The 27,273-nt window shown below is 39.5% G+C and overlaps 1 protein-coding gene across 4 annotated transcripts in view; it reads left to right on the forward strand.

Annotated features, from left to right (window-relative positions):
- The window catches only part of LOC126253406 (histone deacetylase 5), a 662,028-nt gene that overhangs the window by 585,213 nt on the left and 49,542 nt on the right, over positions 1-27,273 (forward strand). For all 4 annotated transcript variants that reach the window (XM_049954707.1, XM_049954708.1, XM_049954709.1 and 1 more), the window contains 8 exons: positions 569-713; positions 4,295-4,533; positions 10,269-10,412; positions 13,112-13,235; positions 15,625-16,125; positions 19,055-19,218; positions 22,883-23,002; positions 24,062-24,184. In XM_049954707.1, coding sequence (XP_049810664.1) covers positions 569-713; positions 4,295-4,533; positions 10,269-10,412; positions 13,112-13,235; positions 15,625-16,125; positions 19,055-19,218; positions 22,883-23,002; positions 24,062-24,184 — 1,560 coding nt within the window. The remainder of the gene's footprint in view (positions 1-568; positions 714-4,294; positions 4,534-10,268; positions 10,413-13,111; positions 13,236-15,624; positions 16,126-19,054; positions 19,219-22,882; positions 23,003-24,061; positions 24,185-27,273) is intronic.

Consider the following 27,273-nt stretch of genomic DNA (forward strand, 5'->3'; position numbering starts at 1 on the left):
AATGCTTTATTGTGGTACTATGCTTCTGTGTCACAATGCTCACACTCACACTGCTGCTACGACCAAGGGCTTCTTGTATCAGCTTGGATGTACTTATTTAAACATCCAGTCGACTGCCTTGATCTTGCCACTAGCAATCTTCACCTTGCCACGAAGCTCAAAGAGTTCCTGTGCAGAAAACATTTTGCAAGTGGTGGTGAGAGGGAGGTAGCTTAATGGACTGGTGGCAGCCAACATTGATGAGAGAATTCTAAAGCTCATGGACCGAAGTGTCAAGTGCTTAAATGGAAGTGATTATATAGAGAAATAAAGTAATCTTCAAATTTGTGAACCTTGTTTTTGTATGTGTGTTAATGAAATATATTTGTTCATTTTTTAAATCCATGTGGTTGTTACTTCCTGGATGACCTTCATACATGAGGCCTCCTTCCCTCAAATCTCTGTTGAGATCAGTGCTTTGTATGACAAATAGTCATTGTTTAAATGAAAGTGCAAGTGCACAATGTTTGGGCTTTAGTAAGGTAATTTGACAATAACATTTTGTTAGTTGTATATTATAATGTTTCAGCCGGATGCAATGCACTTGCACGGAAGTGCAGGGTTGGGCACAGTGTCAGAGGCGGAAGTACGCGCTGCCTTCACAGCCAGGCTGGGAATGCCACTCACTGGTCAAATGCTGCCGGGGACTCTGCCTTTCTACCCAACATTACCAGGTAACTGCTGAATGTGAGAACCTTCAAACTACAAATACAAAGTAAAACAATTTCGCCACTAACTCTCTCCTGCTTTCCACGTCTCTAATCCACTAGGAACTTTCAAAATGATGCGCAGTCCATGACAAAGTGGAAGCTATTCTGAAACTAGAATGCTGTCCGTATGCTACAGAAGGAGACCGATAAAGAGCTGAGAATAATAACGGTTATAACAACTTAAGAATTACAGAATGAGTGAAGCACATGTGCTACATCTCTCTTAATGATGTATGGGCACTGATTCTTACGCAAGAGTTGCTGTCCCCTCCTCAGAGCAACAAGAGCAGTTGCTCTATTCTCAGTGAGGCTCGATACTCACTCAAAATGAGGACCAGTACTGTGGTGTATCATGGGACAATAACTAATGGAGGAAATGGTAAAAGATAGAATTTTGAGCCAATTGGCAGAGTGCTGGTGAATCATAAATTGTGGGGAATGATCAAATGAAAGGCCAATGAAAAGTCATTGCTTCAGTGAGCATAGTGCCTAGAATATAACTTGACCAGCACCTCTCTGTTAAAAGTGGTGAAGTTAAATGCTGTGCAGTTGCCAAAGCCCGTGCACGAATGCATTTTCTGCAGGCTGCTGCATGCCTACTTGGTCACAGCCAGAGAGTCAGCAAGTGATTTTATTGGTAGGGTAAATGGAAATGTTGTGTGGAAATGTCGTGTGGCTAGGGCCTCCCGTCGAGGGTAACACAGTAGGACTGACTGTTCACAAAATACGGATGCCAAAAGACCACTAGGCTCTGGAAAGAGGGAGGGGATATACCGATAACTGACCCAAAGCAAATACCCTTTACTCATTGTGAGAACGACACTTTTCTTTGATCCTACCTTGTTAGAAAGATAAAATGGGTAGGAGAAGATACATACTTACATTCGATATATGAGGTTACATTTATTTTTATTGTTGTCAGAATTTAAGAGATCAGATCCAGCAGTGACTCTGGTATCTTCAGAATTACTAACACGAAGGTTCAGAACCAGTTCTTCTAAATCATTTGTCAATTTCTATGCTCATCAGTTTTGTTTTCGACACCTCATACAATAATAATTTTTGTCTTTATCGTGCAGCTTAGTGCTTGTACGTAGTATTTTTATTTTTAATTCTGCTTACCAATTTTGGTCTTTTAGTCCATCCTCGGGTCAAGGTTCTGAAGTACATAAATTTACTATGGGTCAAGTTGACATACACTTAGCAACATTAGTTCTGCTATAAAATGGTGTGTTGCATCACACAGCTGCTGTGTAGTACAAGTTGTAACTGTCACAAACTGCTAACAGGTTCTACTAAGAGACCAAAACTGGAAACCAGAATTAAAAACAAACATTTATTGTGATTTGAGATGCTACTTTTATTTTTAAAAAAATCTTGTACATTTCTACAAATTACAGGTCATTGTTCTGGAGTGACTGAAATGGTTTCCAAGTATTCTTGAGTTTAAAATATACATTATTTGATATCAATCAGTTGTTTAATAACTTTCCTACCATTTCTGTAGTATTTAGTTCCGGATGATATGGTGGAATTGGAATACTGAATGTTTGTAAGGTGTACTGCGAATACATTTGTAGGTTCATTGCTTCTATTGAGGTGTATAACTCAGTTTCTCTGCTTTCCTGGTCAAATAGAATATTATGAAAATTTAGTGAGCATTACATTTCCTGTATTGTGACTGATGACTGCTCAGTGCCTTAGATATGTTGAAACTTCTTATGCGTGAAGGTGTTCACATGTATTTGGCAAGATTTTAAAGTCACATATTCTCTCAAAGCAAAGAAATTGCATGAAAGTTAGCGAAAAGAGAAGTTGTGTGTGCTGTTTTAATATGGCTGTAAGGAGAAATAAGATGTGTGGGATAGTTCCACCAAAATGAAATTATACAATGTGTACAACTTTGCTTCCGCTGCTTTTTTCCCCCCAACATTTGAAGCTTTAATGAAACAAATTGATTACACACATATCATTCAAAGTATTTTCCATCACTGGCCACTAATTTCTCCCATCTTTTGCGCAGTGTATGAATCCCACGTAGAAAAAATTGTTCATCTTTTGAAGCGATCCACGAATCAATCAAATTTGTGACGTTTTCATGACATCGGAAATGTCGGTCAGCCAGCCCATGCCCATTAATGTAAACAGGTGATAGTCACGGGGAGCAATGTCTGGAGAATATGGCAGGTGGGGTAGGACTTCCCATTTTAACAATTCCCAGTATGTTTTGACCTTTTTTGCAATGTGGGGTCGAGTGTTGACGTGCTGCAAAATCACTTTATCGTGCCCCTTGCTGTATTGCGGCCGTTTGTCTTTAATGGTCTGCTCAAGCATATTAATTGTGTTCGATAACGAGCACCTGTGATTGTTTCACTTGGTTTTAACACCTCATAGTACGTGACGCCGAGCTGGTCCCATCAAATGCAGAGTATGATCTTGGAGCCGTGAATATTCGGTTTAGCTGTCGACATGGAAGCATGGCCGGGATATTCATATGATTTTTTGCATTTAGGGCTTTTGTAATGAACCCACTTTTTGTTCCGGTCAGAATGCGATGCAGAAATCCCTTCCATTTTTGCCTCTGAAGCAACTGTTCACAAACACCGTTCAATGTCTCTTGGTTTCAGCTTACACAGGACCCAAGATCCTTCTTTCTGAATCTTGCCCATAGCCTTGAGATGTTTTGAAATGGCTTGCTGTATCATTCCCACTAATTGTGCAAATTCTTTTCGAGTTTGACGCGAGTCTCCATTCAGCAATGTCTCCAGTTCTGCATCTACGAAAACATTCTCTCTTCCACCACTATGCCGGTCTACGACATTAAAATCACCGTTCTTGAAGCGTTGAAACCACTTACGACACAATCTTTCACTAATGGCATTCTTATCAAACGTACGTGAGAGCATTCGAAGAGACTCAGCTGTTGTTTTCTTCATACTGAAACAAACCAGTAACACCTCCTGCAAATGACATTTTCAATCAAGAACAACTTGATGATGCAGAGACAAATCGACTAATGTTTGAATGAATTTATGTTGGCGAGGTCCAAGCTAACTGCCTGACGTCTGCGATCTGTTTCTTTCAACCGCTACTTACTGTTGTCTCCACCTATCGGCAACCGGTGGAAGCCAAGTTGTACACCTTGTATTATACTGACCCGTTAATGGACTGACTGAAATTACATGTATTCTGAGCTGTTAATCAACTTGAGTATTGCTCAGAGGGAAATGAGAAAATTAATAGAGAATTGTCAATAAAGCTCCAACCGAGTGGGGTGGCAAGTGGATAGACACTGGACTTGTATTTGGGAGGATGCAGTTCAAATTACTGTCCAGTCATTCAGATGTAGATTTTGTGTCATTTCTCTAAACATTTTGGGGCAGATGCTGGGACAGTTCCATCGAAAGGGCACTGCCAATATCCTTCCCTATCTTTACCCAGTCCGAGCTCATGCTTCATCTCTTAATGACCTCGATAGAAATTTATGTGGAACGAAATGAAAAATACCACATTTCACAGCTGAAGTAGTGCCTCGTTTCTGACAGTGATCGACGGTGAGTACAGCTATGCCGGTGGCAGTGCCACCCTCGGAACCGCACCCGGCATTACAGATGCACAGGTAGCACACGCTCGTCTGAATCGCCGGCCACTGGGACGCACGCAGTCGGCACCGCTCCCACTGGGCCACCCTGTGCTGGCGCTTGTGCCGCCGTCGCACTCTCCTTCTCAGTACGATGACTTCCAGCACCAGCAGCAACAACAGCAGCACAACTTCCTGAGACAGGTAAGCCTCGGCTGTAAGTGCTCCTCTGATCTCTCACTACTGGTGCCTTACTACTGTGGAGTGTTAATTTCTGGCTGTACCAGCCCAGCACGGGAGTGAGGAATGGTGTAATGTATTTCTGTTCAGTTTTGTCTGTTTTTCTGCCTTATGCACCAAATTGTGTACATTAGTATTTGATGCAGTCAGTGCTTCTGTGTGTACAACATGAAATATCATTGCTTGGTTACTCTCAAACAGTTTACATTTTTGTTAAATTGAACAGTGGAAAATTATTAAGACAGTATAGTCACCTGCTAATTAGTCAGACAATGCACATAATTTATCAAGTTTCAGTCTTAACAGGGAAATAATGATGCCTTGTTTTCAAATAAAATATCGTATTGTTTCTGCCCTTGATCTTCATAATTTCTCTGCAAAACTTTCTGTTACTTACTGATTCCTATAAGAAATGAACTTCGTTGAAGTATAATCTCTCCACCCTGACATAAGATTATTTGCAGTTTATTAGGTTGCTCAGCTTGAACGACAGTGCAGCCCTGATATAACGTTACGCATATTCAATTTACACCCTTGGTAAAAGTAAAGCTGTTATCAATCCAAAGGTCAGTTTCAATACCACACTGCTTTACTAGGTGCAGTTCAATTGGGGATGGAATGCCCTTGCCTTCCTATGTCCTTTCCCTGTCCTATTGCTGGTTTTGAATTGTTGCAGGAATATTGATTGAGATTATGTTCTAAGAGATACTGCTTGATATTACACAGACCCAAGAACTGTGATTTGCCTTGGCTGTTTAGAGCAGCGAAGCCAAAACAGCCAAGAGAAAGCTGTGGGCAAAGACACGGCTAATGCAGAGACAGTAATTCACCCATGGTCTGTTACTAAAGGAGCTGGAAGCTGATGATGTTTTGAATTATATAAGAATGAGGGAACGTATGTTTTGGAGCTACTGAACATCAACAAACCATATTCGATGAAAAAGAATACAGTTGTGAAAGAAACTGTAACGTGCAGGGTGAGGCTGTTAGCCGCATCATGGTTTCTAGCCAGTGGTCAAAGTTATGAGGACCTCAAATTCAATGCAGTTGTGTACTCACAGTTATTACTAAAATGATTATTGAAACCTGTAACATGACTTTTAGTTTCCTCAGGAAATATATGATCGTAAAGCAAAACAAACGATGTACGTGTAAAATTTATTAATTTATTTATATATGTAGCATAGAAGGTGTCACCTATAAGTTTGAGAAACTCGTTTCAGATTAGAAGAAGAAACGAGAAAGTCTACTGACAAAGTTTCAAGAACTGTCTTTAAATGACTCTATGAATCCCTACATTTCATTTCCCTATGGATCGTGAGGATAAGATTAGATTAATTGCAGCATGCCCAGAGGCATATAAAAAATCGTTTTTTCCGCACTCCATATGTGAATGGAATGGAAAAAATCCCTAATAACTGTTATAGTGGGACGTATCCTCTGCCATGCAGTTCACAGTGGTCCTCAGATTATAGATGTAGATGTAGGAGATGAACTTCTGTTGGGCTGTAGTGTGGTGATACCCAGCTAACAGCTGACAAGAAAAATTGGTCAGTCAGTCATCCAAAGCACCTAAACATATCCAATTTGTCGCTCAGTTGGCTGATAAATTGGTGCATATGTAGAGTCCTTTGTCCTGTCGGAATAAGGGGGCATACAGTGGAAGTGGACTCTAAACTGCATACAGCTTAGAATTTTTCACATTAACAAATCATTGCCATAGGTGAAAGAAATAATAAGTGATGGAAAAAAATCTTATGATGATGGATCAGATAACAAATCTCAGAGCTTTATAAATTTGAGCTTGTAAGTAGCTGAATTAGCAGTATCTGTTGTAATTGTGACTATCACCAGGCAAATGAAATTAATAAGCACAGTATGTGACTGGATTGTTGTCAGGTTTCTTACTGGCTTTGGCCCAACAGTCTACATAGGCGCAGGGCTTTTCACATGAGATTGTGTTGAGGCATACTGTAAGTGCAGGGGAGACTTGTCACCTTCAGTCAACTCCTACAATGTGTTGATGACGGGGTCTCTGCAGATTGTAACAGTGCTGGCAGATCACTTGCCCGTTTGGTGCTGGACGATAGAAAGTGGCAAACAGTCTTAACATGCAAAATCACCACCTTGGTACAGAGTACAGAATGAACTGCTCCACTGTATGACATGTGGGAGATATTAGATGAGTGCAGGATTCCTGTCATCCGCTGTTCAAAGCATCAAAAAGGGTCAGCCAGACTGACGAATTGCTGTAAACATCGGTACACGCTGACCCGACAGTGTACCATTTGGGCAGGTGAGTAGGATATGTTTACATTGGATGGATGAGAAGGGTCCCACAATATGTCAACTGTCATATCTCTGGTAAACAATAAAGGAACCCACCGTACAATCACATCCAACTTTTTGTTTACTTACATCGATATAATGTAACCTGTGCGTCCTGTTATGTGACATTCCTCTCAGTTGCTTCCAAATTTGAGGAATACTCAATAATGATTGGATGCTTGTATTCTGATAACCTCACATGACTTAGATTTGGCTGCTGATGGGAATACAGGGTGTGCAGTGAACCTTGAAATCTTGGAAACTGGAAAAAGCCGGGAATTTTTAAACTAAGGGAAAAAACCTTAAATTTTATTTAAAAATCTTGATTTTTAAAAATTTTTTTAATACCATACCCGCATTGATACATTATTAGTTTAAACTGTCTGTGATAATTCATATAGCATTCTAATGTTCAAAGGGGCGCTACATGTTATACATGTAATACACATTAGTGATTCAGTGTTTACACAATGATTCGTAACTGTTTTATACTCGTCGAGCTATCTAGTAAGGCGGGGATCTCAGGAAGCTGATTGGTGCTATTGTGTGAGAGGTGGGGAGAGGCAGGAGAATTCATTGCTTCAGAGTCTGGCACAAAAGTGCAGATCAGCTATTGCGGTAGACATACACAGAAATAATAAGTTTTGGAAAAGAGTTTCACAGAGATGCTCATATTCAGTCAATGTCTGAATTTTACGCTGTGCCTGTCATAACACTTACTCTGCTTGACAGCGATAGACTGACTTCATATTATGAATGGAGAAGTTGAAGCTATCTATCAGTTTTATTATGGGGTAATCTGCAATATTGTGTGGATAAATTTGTAGTTTGTGAATGCTTGCTTGGCCATTTTGCCGAGCAGAGCGGCAATAACCTTGAGTAGTAATGAAATTGAATCCCGCACTGTGAGCAGCAACACCGGCGCATGATGGGAGTGGCGACTTGGTGAGGGTATGGAGAAGGCTGGGGCTGGGAGGGGGAGGGATAGTAAGATAGGGGTGGTGGACAGTGCAGTGCTGCTGGGGAGTGCGTGGGACGACGTGGAGAGAGGGTATGGCAGCCATTTCCAGTTGGGAGATTAGGCAGTGGGCAGGGGAGGTGGGAAGAGGGGAAAGTGGAAAAAAAAGAGAAGTAAAAAGACTGGGTGCGATGGTGGAATGAGGGCTCTACAGTGCTGGAATGGGAACAGGGAGGCTGTACTGGTGAGGACAATGACTAACAAAGGCTGAGGCCAGGAGGGTTACAGGAACATAGGGTATATTGCAGGAGAAGTTACCACCTGCTCAATCACAAAAGCTGGTGTTGGTGGGAAGGATACATATGACACAGGCTGCGAGGCAGTCATTAAAATGAAGGATGTCATGTTTGGCAACGTGCTCAGCAACAGGGTGGTCCAGTTTTTTCTTGGCCCCAGTTTGTCAATGCCCGTTCATGCGATCAGACAGCTTGTTGGTTGTCATACCCATGTAGAATGCAGCACAGTGGTTGAAGCTGAGCTTGTAGATCACATGACAGGTTTCACAGGTAGCCCTGCCTTTGGTGGAATAGGTGGTGTTTGTGACCGGACTGGGGTAGGTAGTGGTGGGAGGAGGTATGGGACAGGTCTTGCAGCTAGGTCTTTTACAGGGATATGAACCATGAGACAAGGAGTTGGGAGCAGGGGTTGTGAACAGATGGATGAGGATATTGTGTTGGTTCTGTGGGTGGTGAAATACTACTATGAGAGGGTGGTGAAATACTACTATGAGAGGGGTGGGAAGGATACTGAGTAGGGCATTTCTAATTTCAGAGCACACCAAGAGAACCTTGGCGGAGAATGTAATTCAGTTGCTTCAGTCCTGGGTGGTACTGAGTCAGGAGGGGAATGCTCCTCTGTGACCAGATGGTGGGACTTTGGGAGTTGGTGGGTGACTGGAAAGATAAGGCACAGGAGATGCATTTTTGTACAAGGTTGAGAGTACTCTTTGTTTTGTTTCTTGCATAGGCTGTATTGTATTGTATTGATAATCACTATTAGATGCTGATTTAAATATGTTACCAGCAACATAATAATATCAAATGGAGCATTTGATGTTGTTATATCAGTCACTGGAGATGTTGCATTTCATTCTTCTGTATTTTTTTTCCTGGGAGATTCATTTAGAGTAATCACTAATGCTGATGATCTTGGACGTATCTGAAGGATCTCATCATTGCAACTTGCAGCTCATCCTTCTTCTTCAGCTCCTACTTTCCCCAAATTATATTCATTTAATTCAAATGTCCATTCCATTATCTTTTCCTCATGAACTAGTATTTGTGCTCTTGTCCTGATACAAATTCTCAAGAAATCAATATTAGTCAAGGCCAGAAATAAAACACCACAAGACAAAAACATGTCTTGTGGTGTTTTATTTCTGGCCTTGACTGATAATGATTTCTTGAGAATGACTGAGGAGCTGACATTAATTAGAGAAGATATTCTCGAACAAGAGATGAAGATTAATTGTTGGCATTGTAGTTTCTTGTTTGCTTCTAGCATGGTAGGAATTTCATTGACCAAAAGTATTTTATTTATCAACAAATTTCTTGCAGTGGGAATTTTTCACAGCAGCTATGTATAAACTGTAGTAGTTGCCAAGAAAGCACATTTCTGCATGTTGCACATTAATTTTTATTTTCATACCCAGACTTCTTATGATGTTGTACTGTGGCTTTGCATATGCTCCTAGTTTATATAAGACGAAGATGATGGTTGACTTTCTCTCATCCAACTACCTGTTTGTGCATCAAAATTTGTAATGTAATAATGAATTATATATACTATTCCACTGGCAAAACATTGTAAGAATTTCACCAACATGTCACTCACTCTGTGACAGAGGTCACTTTGCTTTTCATGGAGGGGGGGGGGGAGAGGGGGGGAGGGAGAGAGAGAGGGGGGGGGGGACATTTGTGCCAGTCTTCGAACGCCCGTTTCTTCCCCTTAACTCCAAAAACACATCAACTAATTGAAGCGAGATTGGAACATTCACTGAAAGTAATGGAAGTCATCTTCGAATGTCTTACTTTGTCATTAAACTCACGTAAATGGTTTCCGGAGACAGTAAGTGGAAATTTAGGGAATTTATAGAGTTCAAAAGTCTATGTGACCCAAAAATTAACTATTTTTTCTTGCTACTGTAAATGAAATTAAAGTAGTACAGTTGTCTGGCAGTTTGATACTGAATGTTGACAATGAATGATGATTTAAATACTGCATATGAAGGAGAGAAGGCATTTAAAGCTAAAAGAACAGACTGAGCTGTCAAAGAAAAATATTTCCTATGTCATTGTCCTGTTTTTCAAAAAAAAAAAATTAATTATACTGAGGTGCTGCTACGTTGTTTCAGCAAATCCGGCAGACAGTACTGACGCGGGCTGGCAGCCGCAGTCAGGCAGCTGCAGCTGCAGCAGCTGGTGGGGGTGGGCCCGGCGGGATCACCGCTGGACAGCTGGATGAGGCCCCAGAGGTGGAGGCTGATGACTCAGCCGAGGTCAGTCTCATGTCTCAGTTGGTGTATAATTGGAAGGGGAGGGTACTTCTGGTATCATGTTCTACTCGCAAACAACGAGTGGGAAGAATAACTGTCAATAAACTTTTATATGAGCACTGGTTTCTCTGATTTTTCAGTTGCAGTTATTTCGTTGGATGAGTATGGAAGGAAGTAATGTGTTGCCTAACTCTTCTTCCAACATTCATCTCAGAATTTTAACATTAAACCTCTCTGTGGTGCACAATGCCTATCTTGTAATGCCTGCCAAGGGAGGGTGATGAGCACCTCCACATAATTCCCTTGCTTACTAAACAAACCTGTGATGTAAAATGCCACTCGTCATTGGATTTTCTGATCCTTTCTATTAATCCTACATGATAAGTGTCTGAGACTGATGAGCCATATTCAAGAAAGTTTTGTAAGCTGCCTCTTTCGTGGGTAAACTACATTTCCATAAGTTCAGTCTATTATCGAATTTCCTTACAATTAATTTTGTGTTTGTTTCACTGTAGGTTGCTTCAAATGATTACACCTAGAAGTTTAACAGGTGTTAATTGTTTCCAGTGATTTATCACCAATAACTTTATCAAACAGTAATGAATCTTTATCTTTCCACCCATTTACAAGATACCTTACAATTCTTTATGCTGATGATAGACTGCTGGAACCTAAACCAATGTCAGTCATCTGCAGGTCTTCCTGTATTCTGCTACAGTTTTCTTATTTTACAATTCCTATAGACAGCTGCGTGGTTAGGTGAATGAAGTTCATTCCTGCACTACTTTACAAGATGTGTTTACTGGAATGAATGGTCATGTGGCTGTTGGAATGGATGGTATTGCAGCTCTTAATGGATGATTTGGTAATGAGCTTAGGCTCAAAACTAGTTATCAGTGGAGAAAATTAAATAGTAACTTTGATGTTTTTTGTATAATTTGGTAAATTTTTTATATGTTGTGGTCTAAGGAATTTTGGCCACCTGAAAGCCCTTTTTTAAATCCCCTGAATTACTATGCATGTGTACTGTGTAGTTCAAAGGGCCTCACAATTCACTGACATGAACTCAGATTAACAATGTGGTGCATCCGTACACTTCAGAAAGAGATTAGAGACCATTTTAATGCTAAAGGGTGATACATTGAATGATCATGCCCTGTAGAGGGCCCTCATTTCTATTCTTTTAATATTTGATGTTTGACTAATAAAATTGTGTTTAAAGAACTGTTAAATTTGACTGTATTTTGGTGAAATATCCCATAAATTGGTACCCACCAAACAAAAGAGATGCTGTGCTGTGGACAGGCACACGAAAAGATTTATATAAATCATGAGGTAGAATTTGTTTACTAAAATATTTGTTGGGTGTGCCCTAATATTGAAGAATTGTTGGTGTGGAAGAGCACTCAATATTGATGAGAAAAAAATTATTAAATCTGAAACCAGCAAAAACAGAAACAGCAGCAACATTTAAAGCAAATTTTTAGACAAAGATTTTTAGGGAATAATGAGAGAAAGGAAGAAATGTGAGAAGGAATTATCTGTATGCATAAATGATTTGGTGGGCATCACTCTACTGTTGTTTGCTGATGACACTGTGGTAAACGGCAAGGTGTCAAAGTTGAGCGACTGTAGGAGGATTCAAGAATGAGTTAGACAAAATTTCTAGTTGGTATGATTAATGGCAGCAAGCTCTAAATGCAGAAACCCATAAAACCCATACTGTTTGGATGCAGCATTCATAGTGTCCTGCTTGACACAGTTATGTCACTTAAATATCTGGGCATAACATTGCAAAGTAATGTGAAACGGAATGAGCATTTGAGGATTGTTGTAGGGAAGGCGAACGTTCGACTTTGGTTTACTGGGAGGATTCTAGGGAAGTGTGGCTTATCTGTAAAGGAGACCGCATATTGGATGTTAGTGCAATCTAGTCTTGAGTACTGCTAGAGTGTTCAGGATTTGTACAGTGTTAGACTAAAGGAAGACATTGAAGCAATTCAGAAGTAGGCTGCTAGATTTGTTTCTGGTAGGTTCAAACAACAAGCAAGTATTACAGTGATGCTTCAGGAATTTGGGTCGAAATGCCTGGAGAGAAGGCGACATTCTTTTTGAGGAACAGTATTGAGAAAGTTTAGAGAACCAGCGTTTGAAGCTGACTGCAGAACAATTCTACTGCCTCCAAAGTACATTACCAGTAAGGACCACAAAGATAAGATAAATTGCGGCTCATACGGAGGCGTATAGACAGTCATTTTTCTGTTGTTCTATTTGCGAGTGGAACAGGAAAGGAAATGACTAGTAGTGGTACTATTAGTAGTAGTACTACTAGTAGTGGTATGGTGAATTGCTGAGTATCTATGTAGGTGGAGATATAGATGTAATGAAGTAAGCAATAAAATTATTATGTAACTTATGTCAAGGTAGACAGAATTTACAAATAAACATATTGCAGTGACTGTACTGTATGATTCAGCTGTTACTCTTTCTGGTGCCACTTGTTGCTCTCATTTTTGTCATTGTTTGGTTTTTGACTGTTACATTATTATGCTGTGGATTTATTTTGGCTGAACTAAAGCTTAAAATTCATTGAAGTATTTTAAATTCCAAAACGAAATGCATACATCATGCAGTTCTGTGTGTGACAGTAACTGGCTCCATTGTAACAGATCAGATCTGTCAAACCATTTTTTTTGTTTCAGATTATTGATCTCACAGATCGCCGCAGTGACGAAAGTGAAATGTCTCGGCAGCAGCGTGATCGCGAGCGTTTCTTGCAGCAGCAGCGTGACCTCATGATGAGACACACGGCACAGGGCAGTGATGGTAAGTACAGCCTTTCGACGTCGTGATGGCACGTATTATTGCACGCTATTGTATTTCATTCGTGTCTCTTGCGTTAACTTCAGAATACTAACAGACTGAAGATGGCAGAGGACAAGGCTCAGCCGAAATGAACTTTCACAACCCCATTTTGAACTAAGTTTTTCAGCCTAGAGACCAAATAGTTTTCAAATGGGTTGAACACAATATGTAATTATTAATTGCTGACATAATGACGCACGTATTGCACACTCTCGTTTACACTGGGAAATCTGATGGTGGTCACTTGAGGTATTCAGTTTTTGCAAAGTCTGTGTGAAACTGAAGGCTGAAATTTGTTATGTACTGTTTGATACTGTTTATTAGCAGTGGAAAACTAAATTTGGAGCATAGAAATGTTAATGGTGTCACACAAGGTTTAGTGCTTGGCCCAGTTCTGTTTCTTACCTACATAAATTATTTGCTGCGAGCATTAGAGGACTTTTCAAAAAGTGTGATGTCTGTTGTTGACAATATTAAAGGGCCCAAATACACCCATACAAGACACTTCTAGAAGAATAATGGAACATGCAGTTCACAAGAAACAGCTTATCCTTAATCTTATAAAGATTTATGTTGTGTAATCCCAAAAATATGAAAATGACTTGCAGGAATCAGAAGTAGAAATGGACTGACACATACTAAATGAGTCTCCATTTGTGAAATTCCTAGGTGTCCAGAGGGATAATAGATAGAGGTGCTACCAGCACGTAAATAAGTCCTGCTTGCTAGCAATGGATACTTTCACTCACTACTCTCCTATGACTTAATTTTCTGTGGCATTTCAGCTAAGTTCAAAAAAGTATTTATTCTTTAGAAACATGAAGTAAAAATACAGTGTAATATAGGTAACCAAACATTTTATACTAATCTCTTCAGGAACCCTTGGGTTCTTATGTAATGTTACAACACATTTACTCCATAATGGAACTTGTTACTAATAAGACTGCATTTAGGCTGAACTGTCAGATATCCAGCCACAATAATAGAGGCAAAAATCATTTCTGTGTGGAATATGCACCTCTGTCTGGGGCTCAGAATGAAGTGTTTTAAAATATAGTGAAAGAGTCTGGTAGACATCAGGCAGGAAATTGGAAATCTACAGATATTCAGAAACAAATTAAAACAATACTTCCATAGCCATTCGTTATTACAATAATGGCACTCAGGGACGTAAATTACATATAACTCAAATGTTTGTGTTAAACAGATGGTGACTTCGCCAATGTAGAGACAGATGATAGTGTTCTGTGTAAAATTAAGTAAGTCCTTTGTTTGAAGTATGTGACAGCTAAGTAGTAGAAGAGAAGTAGCTCTTTTCCTCCCCTCGCGTGTGTGTGTGTGTGTGTGTGTGTGTGCGCTGTTGTTGACAATATTAAAGGGCCCAAATACACCCATACAAGACACTTCTAGAAGAATAATGGAACATGCAGTTCACAAAACACACACACACACACACACACACACACACACACACACACACACACACACACACACACACACAAAATTTCAAAACTTATCATTGTGAGTAGATGGGTATTAGTCATAATTTGTTACTGGTATCCTTCACAACATTATATCAAGACTTTATTGCAGTTAATACAACATATAGTTGCAGTAAAATACAAGATCACATTCTAAAATCACATAAAAACTGTTTATGTATCTTGTTACATATATTTTTATAATGTAATATCTTACATTTAATTGTAATATAAACAACAATATTAGGAGAAGGATAGAGTGCTACTCATTGTAAAGATAACTCCATGAGTTGCAGACAGGCACAACAAAAAGACAGTTGTACGGTACAGCTTTTGCCCAAAGCGTTCTTGAGAAAGAAAACACACACCCATTGATTCACACAGGCAAGTACACCTCATGCACACAACTGTTATCACTGACAGCTCTGACCAGAACTGGTTACAGTCGGAGCTGCCGGTGGCAGCGGTCGTGTGTGCAAGAGGTGCATGTGTAAATGTGTGTGTGTTTTCATGTTGAAGAAGGCTTTGGGTGAGTAGCAGTCTAGTCTTTTCGTAATATTGTTGACATTCCAACCTGGGGTTTCCATTAATTGTCATGTAAAAACTCATACTGTAGATACATTTCTACATGAGACACTCTTGTAACATATTTTTAAATGGAGTTTTAATTACTTTTGTTTTGTTTATTGAGTTATGCGATTTATGAAAAACTTTCTCTTCGCTTCACCGTGTACACTCATTATTGGGCTCATATTTCATTGTCTTTTGTAATAATTGTGCTTTCCTCACGTTGCTCAGTCACGTATGTCATTATTAAAGACGTACAGGATTATCTGGTCTCGAGGAACAAAAAATTTGTTTGACCACAGGTTCATTTCTGGGCCGGCCGTCAGTGTCTGGGAGGCCACTGGCACGAGCCCTGTCCAGCCCTCTGGTAGCTGTAGGTGCCAGTGAGGGAGCTGGCCCCACATCCGGGACGGCTCTGGCATTTGACTCGGCCATGCTGAAGCACGCCTGTGTCTGCGGGGACAACTCGGGCCACCCAGAGCACGGCGGACGCCTGCAGAGTGTGTGGGCACGTCTGCTGGAGACGGGGCTGGTGGCACGCTGCCAGCGCCCACGGGCGCGCAAGGCATCACTTGAAGAGATCCGTGCCTGCCACTCGGAGGCACATGCCCTTCTGTTCGGCACCAGCCCGCTCAACAGGCAGAAACTGGACGTTGGCAAGCTGTCGCAGCTACCGGTCAAGAGCTTCGTGCGGCTGCCGTGCGGAGGGGTCGGCGTGGATTCGGACACCACCTGGAACGACGTTCACACGGCGACAGCAGCACGCACGGCCGTCGGGTGTGTGGTGGACCTGGCTTTCAAAGGTAAGATTTACTGTCGAACTTATGAGTGTACAATTAGTTTATTTATTTCAGGTTGTGGCAATGTGTATTTCAGAGTGTACGAATTGACACTCATACTTCACTAATTACTTGTCCCAACTTCCTTTCTCACTCCAGATTAGAAGCAGTCTGTGTTTTGTGAAACCGATTTATAGTCGTGAACAATACTGCTACAACGTAAGAGAAGTCTGCTGCCATGATTGCCATTTATGACTTTAGTTCATGACTCCATTAAAGTGGGGTCAGTAGAGACACTGGAACATCTCGACAAAATGCACATTGGTGTATGGCTATTGTAACCCTATGTTATATATGTCCCATTCCAGTCTAACCTGTCTCCTTTCCCACCCACCATCAGTAGGTGATCCTCTTGTGTAGATTCTTAAGCCCTATATCACTTTACTGAGCCTTGCACTTGGTGTGATCACATCAATGCCCTTATATGCTGTTCCTAAATTTTCCTGTAATCCTTCGGTGCCTAATTCTGGCACTGGCTGACACAAATTTTCTGTGCTTATTATGGAACTACCAGATTACTTTCTCTTTTCCCTGACTTTTTGCCAATTGCCAGTTCCCAATGCTTACCAGTTCCTTCCTTGTTTCTTCCAGCTGTGCTCGAAGGATGCAGAATTTTCCTTCACACTCCTCGCTTCCCTAACTGTTCTTGATTGGTACTTTGTGTTTTCAAGAGCAGGCATCTTCAGTTTTCCCAGTAGTCTGTGCACTGCCACGCCACCACCACCGCCCCCGCCCCCCCTTATTCCCCCCCTTCCCCCCCTCCCCCCACCCAAATGAAAATATCTAGTGTGATATTGGCTACAAAACAGCCTGCCCTCTACTCTGTGACAGTTCCCACTCACTGATGGTTAAATCTGTTTAGAAAGAAGAATTGACTGGAACAGAAAATGGAGTGCTAGTCAATGTATAACTCCCAAGAACATATAAAGTTTTCTTGCCTTTGTTTTTGTACAAATTTTGAGATAAAATGACAGAAGAATGAATTAGTACTTTTTTCGTTAGAGCATCACACTACTAAGATTGTTTCATTAGATTTTCTATGTTTATAACTCATAAAATATAGGTCTAGGTCATGTCCATCTAATTAACAAATATGTCAAATGTGTTAAATATGATATAGAAGAGTGCATCTGCACTTAATGGTGAGAATACTACTGCATTAGTGGTTATCTTATTTATTTACTTACAGGGAATTAATTAATGTTAACTCTTAAATACTGCTTGTTGTGTGCGAGATATACCTTTGAGTCTCACTCGGCTGTAGTTCTGAATGTTGACCGTCAAACACAACCGCAGGTCGACAAGAAGAGAAATAATAATGTATTATTAACAGTGTTAAGAACACAAAAAATCAGATGACATGAAACTGTTCTCTAGTGAAAATACCAGCAAATATAACTTGTTCTTACCATCTTCAGCACCTGAAGATAAAGACTACAGTAACTAGTAGTTAAGTCAAAATATAAGCCTAGATACAGTACTTAGAGACATTGCTAGCCATCCATAATGAGATTTTCACTCCGCTGCAGAGTGAAAATCTCATTCTGGAAACATCCCCCAGGCTGTGGCCAAGCCATGTCTCCACAATATCCTTTCTTTCAGGAGTGCTAGTTCTGCAATGTTCGCAGGAGAGCTTCTGTAAAGTCTGGAAGGTAGGAGACGAGGTACTGGCATAAGTAAAGCTGTGAGGACGGGGTGCGAGTCATGCTTGGGTAGCTCAGATGGTAGAGCACTTGCCTGCGAAAGGCAAAGATCCTGAGTTCAAGTCTCGGTCCAGCACACAGTTTTAATCTGCTAGTAAGTTTCATTGCTAGCCATATTTGCCTACTAATAAAAATGGAGCTACAGTTCATTGTAACGAAACATTGTTTTGGCACCTGCACTTTTCCATTTTATATTTGTTAAAATCATTGGATAACAGAAGATAGTTCATTCAATATACAAATATTTTGCTCACCTATATTTATTGCTTTGTTTTGCCATTTAATGATATTATGAAAAGGCCAAATTGGTACTCACTGTAAAGATGACACTTTGAGTTGCAGACAGCCACAAAGTAAAGACTTACACGTTGAACTTGCTAAAGCTTTCTTCAGAAAGGAAAATGCACATTCATTCACACAAGCAAGCACACCTCTCGCGTACATGACCACTATCTCCGACCATTCTGTCATTTTTAATTATTCTCTATATTGTTCCACAGCAAGTATGTTTAATTCAACATTACAGTACCACAAATACACTTACAATATAAACAGCTTGTCAATGTAATGGCAGGGAAAGTAACAGTAACATGGAGGAGCTAAACTGGCGGCTGATCTCACCCTCTACTTTAAAAAGTTATTTGCAGTCTTCTGTAACTAGCTCTTGTAAGCTAAATTTTATAATTCTTGGGCTTATCTTAGTCAGATTTTATACTGTTTAACAACATACAAAGTGATTTCTCAATTTGTATTAAATTACCAGATATACTGCCGCTTTATGGTGTCCAGCGAGTATACTGCAAGCCCGCTGGATGCTATGATCCAGTGGTACATACCTTCTTATTTATTCATTTTTCTATATTTCGCTTTTCCTTCTTGACTTTTCCTTTTGATTCTAGAAAAATGACTGTGCGTGTATTGCAACTGCTCACATTGTGCTAAGGAACAGCAAAATTTTAGAGAATGCTTTCAAATTTGTTTCTATTTCTTTGTTTTAATATTGATCTCTGTATAAGGGATGAAACCCTGTAAACAGTTCTTCCTACTAGAATGTTGTTCAGCTGTTACATACCCATCCAGTTTATCTACTGCACAAGTGTACACCTCTGTGTGTGTGTGTGTGTGTGTGTGTGTGTGTGTGTGTGTGTGTGTGTTGCTTTAAATGCATTGACAGTTGAAATTTTTGCCAGCTGCAACAGGTGACATCAAGAATGGATTTGCCATAGTGCGCCCACCAGGCCATCATGCAGAAGCTTCACAGGCTATGGGCTTTTGTTTCTTTAATTCAGTGGCCATTGCAGCACGACTGTTACAACAGAGGTTAAACCTACGTAGGATCCTTGTAGTTGATTGGGTGAGTAGAACTACAAGAATATTTACTTCAGATTTGATGTTAAATTAATCATTTGAAAAAAAAAAAAAAAAAAACAGTTTGTGGTCTTCTATCCATCTGTCTTCTTCTTCTTCTTCTTCTTCTTCCTCCTCCTCCTCTTCTTCTTCTTCTTCTATACATATATAAATTGAAATCCCACACAACACTATTGTCTATATGTTCGGCCAAACCTCAGGAACTACTGTAGAGATTTTGACACGATTTTCACCAGTAGGTAGACTGATTTACAAGGAAGGTTTGTGTATAGAATTTATAAATATTTCTTGCGAGTTGGCTGAACTGTGATGAATTTAAGTCCCTAACTTTGTAAAACTGATGCCATTGCCATCTAAAGATGATTGGCAGAACATCTCTGAATCTCAGTAGCTTCTGCGATGCAGTGCTTCAGTCAGGTGGCCTTATATACATCTCCTATATCCTGTGCCCCTGAATTGTGTGACAAAGGGTGTTCCATACCAATGTTGTGTAGTAAAGTGTGCTTTATACCAATGTTGTGTGATGAAGGGGCTTTATACCCACGTTACGTGGCTTAGAGTGCTTCATACTGATATTGCGTGGCAGAGGGTGCTCGATATCACTGTTTTGCAGAAGGGGTGCTTTGTACCGATGTTATGTTGCAGAGCATCCTTTGTACCAGTGCTGATGGTGGGGAGTACTTCTTACCAGTTTTATGTGACATAGTGTGCTTCGTACCAGTTTTATGTGGAAGAGGGTGCTCTATACCGATTTTGCTCAGAAGAGGGTGCTTCATACTGATGTTATGTGGATACAGGAGCTTGGCGTGGATGTTGCATGGTAGAGGATACTTGTCAGCAGGTGCACAGAAAATATAGCTCGCGTCGGACTGGCGCTGCGGGCAGGCGGATCGGGTGGCTCAGTACCTCCCAGCTCCCATCACTGCCACAAGACGTCACTCCAAATGCCAATCATACAGGGGATGGATAAAAGTTGTGTCTCCGAAGTACTTTTATGGTATGCTCTGTTTAAATGGTATAAGTTACACGAAAATGCCGATTTTAAATTATCTAATGACAGTCTCTGAATTTTAATTGTAACTCTTTAAGTGGCCTGTCAACAAAATTACCACCCTACCAAATGAGTCATCTGGCTCTAGAAACTTAATGCTACCGTTGTGAAGATGAGGCAGGGTCTTTAAAGACATTTGTAGAAACATTGTGTTGGTGTTACAGATATTGTGTAATTTTTTCCTAATTTTCAAAGAGAGAACTGAAACTAACTTTCCCCTTTCTTGAAGGATTTTTATTATAAACTGCAGCTGTGTAGAAGAAAGAGTACATGACATGGAGAGAGCATATGGTACATCTAGGAACATTTACAACAAAAGGTTTCTGTCTAAAAATCTGAAAATCAGCACTACAACACAGTAGTAAAACCAGAATGTCTTCATGCAAGTGAATGTTTAATATTGAATCACAAGTTTCACAGACTTGAAGCCCTAGAGAGAAGAATCATTCAAAAAATACTCAGACCACTAGGAAATACAGAGGTATGGAAATTAAGAAGTAATGAAGAAGTATATTGCAACATAGAAAACATAAGTGAAACACTACGGGAGAAGTGTCTGCTATTTTTTGGACATTTATACAGAATGAATGGCAATAGGTTAACAAGACATATTTTTAAATATCTTTGGGACAAGACATCAACAATAGACTGGATTCAAGAAGTTAGGAAAGATTTGAAAAGAAACAACATAGGTAAAGAAGATGCAACAAAAGAGAGATTCTTAAGAAGAAAGTGTTAAAAATGGAAGGATTCCAAGGCAATAAGCAGAAGACAGGGTCAAAATAGTCTGAGGAGAGAAAGAGATATATAATGAGAAGATGAAAGAATACAGTGGAACATAACTTAACAAGCAACTCCCATAATGTGCAGTTTGCATAATGAGCAAAACAAATTGTAAAGAAAATGACTTTCTTTATGAACTACATTTCGCATTATGAGTGACGATGATTTTGTGTGACGTCACCAGCCATTCACGCGTAATTTAAGGGATGTACAGGACTAAAACTAAAATAAGATGTTTGGAGTAACAAATATCACATTGATTATGAAATGAAGAGACCAGTATTATCAGAGAAGAACAGTTGCTGTGGCTAGACATGGCTGGAGGAAAAAGAAAGAAGAACAAGAAATTGTGGTGATGATGATGATGATGATGATGATGAGTAAGGTTTCTAAGGAATACCCTATGCTTAGGGAAAGTAGTGTTTCTTCATTGTTGATGAATTACAGTTGTGTACAGTTTTGATGTTTACCTTGTCATAATGTCATCTTGTCATTATCATCATCATTATCATCAACTGTGCACATTAGGGACTCTTGCCTGTTCTGGTTTAACAGCTCACCTCTTTCTACATTATCTGGAATAAGTGTAATGCACACTTAATTTTATATGTGATTTACGTCCTTGTTGTCATATGTTTTGGTGTCATCAGTTTTTGCCTTATTGGATAGATTTATAATTCTTTTCTGATTTTATCATTTCGTGTGTAGTCTCCTTTCAATTATTTCTTTAGTAAATGTAGAGATGTCATTTCTGTTACATGGATCTAAGAGTTTAATATGCGTGTTTCATTCCTGTACAACAGGACTAGAACAGTCACCATTTTGTAAAATTTAAGCTGTATTCTTTTCCACAGTGTTTGTCCTGTATTCTTTGTAGTTTGCCACAAATTGGAGGTACAGTTGATGTCATTTTTTCAATATCTGTCATTCGTATGTGATTTGACAGGTAAGGTATGTACAGTGTTACCTACTCTGCACTCACACTGTGATTAGAGGTTTTCATTCAAAAGGAATCTTTCCCTCAAAATGCCAGTCCAGAGCAACTTGGTTTCTAGTGGGAAAAAAACAATGAAATATATGTGGACACAGAGGAAAGCTAGTAAACATTTACATAGTGCAATAGCTAAATGGGCTCATCCACACTACCAGTTATTTTGTGAATAGAATATGGAGAAGAGGGAGAAATTTATTCTTTATGTTTCTTTTAGAAATTTTATGTGAATATTGTGTCAAGAAATGTTTTTTAAAGGGGGCTGAAATTAATACTTCACATTTTCTTTGGAAATTTGAATTATTCAACACACTTTAGAAATCTGAAGATTAGTGTTTAAAAACAACTTTTGATGTCATCAAGACCAATATAAATAGGGTTATACAAACAATTATACAGGCTGTTCCAACACTGCCCCAAAGGGCAAGGGTGCCCTCAGCTATCCTCTTCACACTCACGGGCAGTCGCAAATAGTGTAGGCCACCCATCAGATGACTGTATTGTACGCATTCTGCATGTACACGAGACACCCAACCATTGGAGTACGAAAGTGTACACGACAGAGCGTATGTGAGACTGCCCACGTGTCAGTCGTTTGCTCACCCCTGCCTGTCTGTGCCCATTGCCATATGGCAGATGTGCAAGCTGGAACAGCCTGAATTATGGACTGTCCTAAAATATAAACATAGGATATACATTGATTTTACTCTTTTATCTTGTAGAGCCCTTTTTTGTGATTGCAGTATTAAAAACTGTGCATAAAGCTATTACTAACTGTAACCTGAATCTGTCACAGTAAGCTAACATTCACAATTTATGTTTTAGGACGTGCACCACGGAAATGGCACCCAGCAGATGTTCTATGATGACCCACGCATTTTGTATTTATCAATCCATAGACACGATGATGGAAATTTTTTCCCAGGCACAGGAGGACCTACAGAGGTAAAAGAGCACTTCAGTAAAAGAGCACTTCAGTCAAAGTTGCAAATAGCAGTTGTATGAGGCAGTAGGATCTTGTGAAATAGTTGAGGTACATAAAAGCTTCTGAGTGAAAAGTCAGCTTTTAGTAAGCCTCTGCAAGGAACCTACAAACCAATAGTTGACACTGATGTAATGTGACAAAAGTGTTGAAAGTTGACATACCGTAATCTTTCGGAACTTGCCATGTATGTGTGGATGGATATGTAAGTGTGTGCGAGTGTATACCTGTCCTTTTTTCCCCCTAAGGTAAGTCTTTCTGCTCCCGGGATTGGAATGACTCCTTACCCTCTCCCTTAAAACCCACATCCTTTCGTCTTTCTCTCTCCTTCCATCTTTCCTGACAAAGCAACCGTTGGTTGCGAAAGCTTGAATTTTGTGTGTGTGTATGTTTGTGTGTCTATCGACATGCCAGCGCTTTCGTTTGGTAAGTCACATCATCTTTGTTTTTAGATATATTTTTCCCATGTGGAATGTTTCCCTCTATTATATACATAATAATTTTCATTTTTTCGTGTATGTTGCATACTGAGCTTGAAGTCCATGAGACAAGATTCTAAAAGTATAACATTCTTTTTTATATACACACACCTGCTGAAAATTCTTACCCCCCTCCCCACTTCAGAAAGATTCACACAATCATTGATGAATCCTATGTGACATTGGTAGGCAGCATGAGGTTGTGTAGCTATATTTGTGTAACTCTAATGTTATCATGATGTGAGCTGTCTGCTGCCCACTTCCCAACCTCTCGTAACCACGTCTTCTTTTCTCCCTGGAGAAGGATTCTATTGTTTGAAAGGTTGAGTTGTCCTTTGTTACATGTTATTTATTAGCTATACTGTGGGTTCGACCTCTAAAGCAAATATCTCTTTGTGATTTGAACAATTTTCTGTGATTTTCCATATTACCCAATTATCCATTTGTTTGTCTGCAAACAAGATAAATAAACAGATACGTTTAAGCTTAATTTAGAGTTTAAGAATTGGCTCTAGAAAATAACAGTTTGCTATTCTGTTACAGTGTGGTATGGCGGAAGGCTTGGGTTTCAATGTAAACGTTGCGTGGTCGGGAGGCCTGGCTCCTCCGATGGGCGATGCAGAGTACTTAGCTGCATTCCGGACTGTGGTCATGCCCATTGCAAAGGTAGTGCCTGTTGTCCATTTGCTGTTAATTATATTCATCTTATCTCTTAGCAAAGTTCTTAAATTTATGTGCATTTGCAGCAGTATATGGCAGATAAATGCAGTTTATATTTGTTGTGTGCATCTCCCGTCTTAACTGTATTTATTGACAAATGTGCATTTATATAGCCTTGATTAGCTGATTTTGTTTGTAACTCATTTTCAAGTGAACAGAAAAACACATGTCAAGCACCCTAGTGTTCATCTTGTAACAGTCATGTCAATATAAAAATAAAATCTAGTTTTGTCACAAAATAATTTTTTTAAGGAGATGGCAGACAGCGCTAGCTCCCATTTGTGATTATATAACATTGGTTTGCTAGCTACGCAGTGGGAAATATTAAGAGCAAGACCTATTAAAACTGAAACTCTCTCTCTCACACACACACACGCACGCACGCGCGCACACACACACACACACACACACACACACACACACACACACACACACACACACAACATTAGAGGAAGGGGGAGATGTCTTTAATCCCGATGGCATGGATTGAATGCCATGGGCAGTTGCTCAGATGGGCTGGGTGGTCTCAAAGTCAAGGAAAGTGATGTGACAAGGGGAAGGTTAGTATTCATTTATTTATTGCGTTTAAAGACCTTTTACATAATATTTTTGAAATGGGTGTGCATTTTACAATTTTAATTGTAATAGCATCAGTTGTTCCATGTTACAAATGTATACTGTATTTAAACAAACAAAAGTAATAGTAATAATGAAGAATTATGAAGAAAATTCAGCAGATTAAAAATTGTAAATTAGTTAAAGGAAAATTAAATATTTCAGGAGTAAAAAAAAGGATAGAATAGTATGAAGGAAGTTGGATAATGTCTCAGCAAAAGCTAACTGGAGATGGAGATGTAGGAATGGAACAGCAAACTCGAGCATCTTTGGTTGGTAGCCTCTTATTCTAATTTGGTGGTCCTCAGTAGTGATGGTGATTTACCTCAGGATTATCATTTATGCTGCAAAGGGCCTGTAGTGTTGCTAAATTGTACTATTTCCATGCTACAGCTAACTGCTGTTAGTTGGTTGATAGTTCATGTTTTTGTTCAATCTGTGTTTGTATCTGTCAATATTGTTTACACTTTTGACATGACTATGTGATTACAATAACCAGTCATGATAGATTCTACATATGTGTGTGGCAAATAAGTGCCTATATTTGTATTTTTGTGTTTTCATATGTTAACATGGTGTAGTCCAAGTCACTGCCTGCATTTGTGTCATCATTTAGAGTGGTGTTCTGTATAGGCATGTTTGTTTGTACCCTTTATGTAAAGTGGTTAATGATTTCCCAACATTGAATTCAGTCCATTTATTATTGTCTTTTATATTTTCTTGATGCGCATTGTGTGTGTGTGTGTGTGTGTGTGTGTGTGTGTATGTGTGTGTGTGTGTGTGTGTGTGTGTGTCAGTTCCCTGCACTGCTTACAGTACAGGACATTATGTTCAGGGATCCTAATTCCCCACATATACAATCAGCCTCCTATCTGTTAATCATGTGAGTTTGAACGCATGGGATACAGCCCATGGCCAGATAGAAAAAAATATATAAACGTAGTTCAGCATGCCACTGATAACATTAGCAAGGCACTCCCCTGCTTTTGTCATACAGCAGTTCTGTTAGTGACAAGGGGAAGTCTAGATGCACAAGCAGAGACCACAAGGGTCACTACCGACTCAGAAAGAACACATTGATATTTTCAGATTTGTGATATATGTAATAATATTGTGTTGTATTAATTCATCCTAGTTTGCAAAGATTTTTAACTGTATGTATATATTCATTGAAACTCAATCTCTTGCATAAGTATACCCTTAAATATTTTATCACCATTTCCTGTTTAAAGTTTGTGTTGTTTAGTTTCATAGATGGGTCTTGCTATAGTCTTCCTTTGAACATTGTGTTGGGTTTTGTCTGCAGAGATTGTCAAGTTATTAATTTTGCACCATGAATTGATTGTGTGTGGTGTTCCACTGGCTTTACTTCTCTTCTTATGTTTGCTGAGAATACCAGTAAGAGATTGTTTCCAGAGGCTATTACGTACAGTATGGTCATCCCCGTCCATTAAGTTTAGGAAAGGTAGACAAGTTATGTCCCAGAAGGTGGGCTCACACATCAATCCTTGTGGACACCTCTTTGCAGTGCAATGCCTGTTAAAACTGCAACCTGCAGTGTTTGGTAAAATTGCAAATACATATTTACAATGTGGTTGTTCCACTATTCAGAGTATTTCGTTTATTGTTTATCTATAGACTTGTCTTTCCGGAAGTCAAATGATATGGGCTCAGGCCTTGAAGTTCTTTTTGGGCCATAGGCAGTTACACTAAAGCCTTTCTTGGACTTGGGCCAAATTATTTATGATTCAAACTTGCTTATACACTTTTGGTTATACTGTGTCTTTATTTACAGATTTTTTTGTAAATACTCTATTTACTGTTTTCTAGACTGTTGTACACTCACCCTTAGGATGTCGTTTATATCGCTGTAGAGTAAATTCTGTCGGGTACTGGGGACTTCTTTTTCTTTAATTTAGTTATTACTAAAGCAACTGCTCATGTGAATGAGCAGGTAACAGTATGTGTGTATTATGATAAGATCGTGTTCGTGCTTGTAGAGAGTTGTTGTAGTTTGTTCAGTTGTCTTGAGTGCTGTCCTAAAGTGGTCTTTTTCTAGTCTACATATCATTGACCTAATTTGTCTGTCCATAGCAGTGACTGCATTTTAATATAATTTGGATTTACATCTCATGTTTTCTCCAAGTCTTTGTAACTCTGGGCAAGAGACGACCTTGGGTTTCCCTGTATATTGCGAAGTACTTGCCTCTGTATGTATTGTCATAAATTATTCTAGTATAATTTGAAACTACTTATGTTTTACAGTGTTGTAGGTTTGATGTCCTAAGGTAATTAATATTGGATTGTGGCCATTGGTGTTTGCCCTATGTGACTCTGCCATTCGCCGATGGAGTGTATGGCTCTGTTATTTGTCAGTGTAATATCTGTGTCGCTAGAAGAACCAACTCATCTATTGTAAG

The sequence above is a fragment of the Schistocerca nitens genome, chromosome 4, assembly GCF_023898315.1.
Source record: "Schistocerca nitens isolate TAMUIC-IGC-003100 chromosome 4, iqSchNite1.1, whole genome shotgun sequence".
Lineage (NCBI taxonomy): Eukaryota > Metazoa > Arthropoda > Insecta > Orthoptera > Acrididae > Schistocerca > Schistocerca nitens.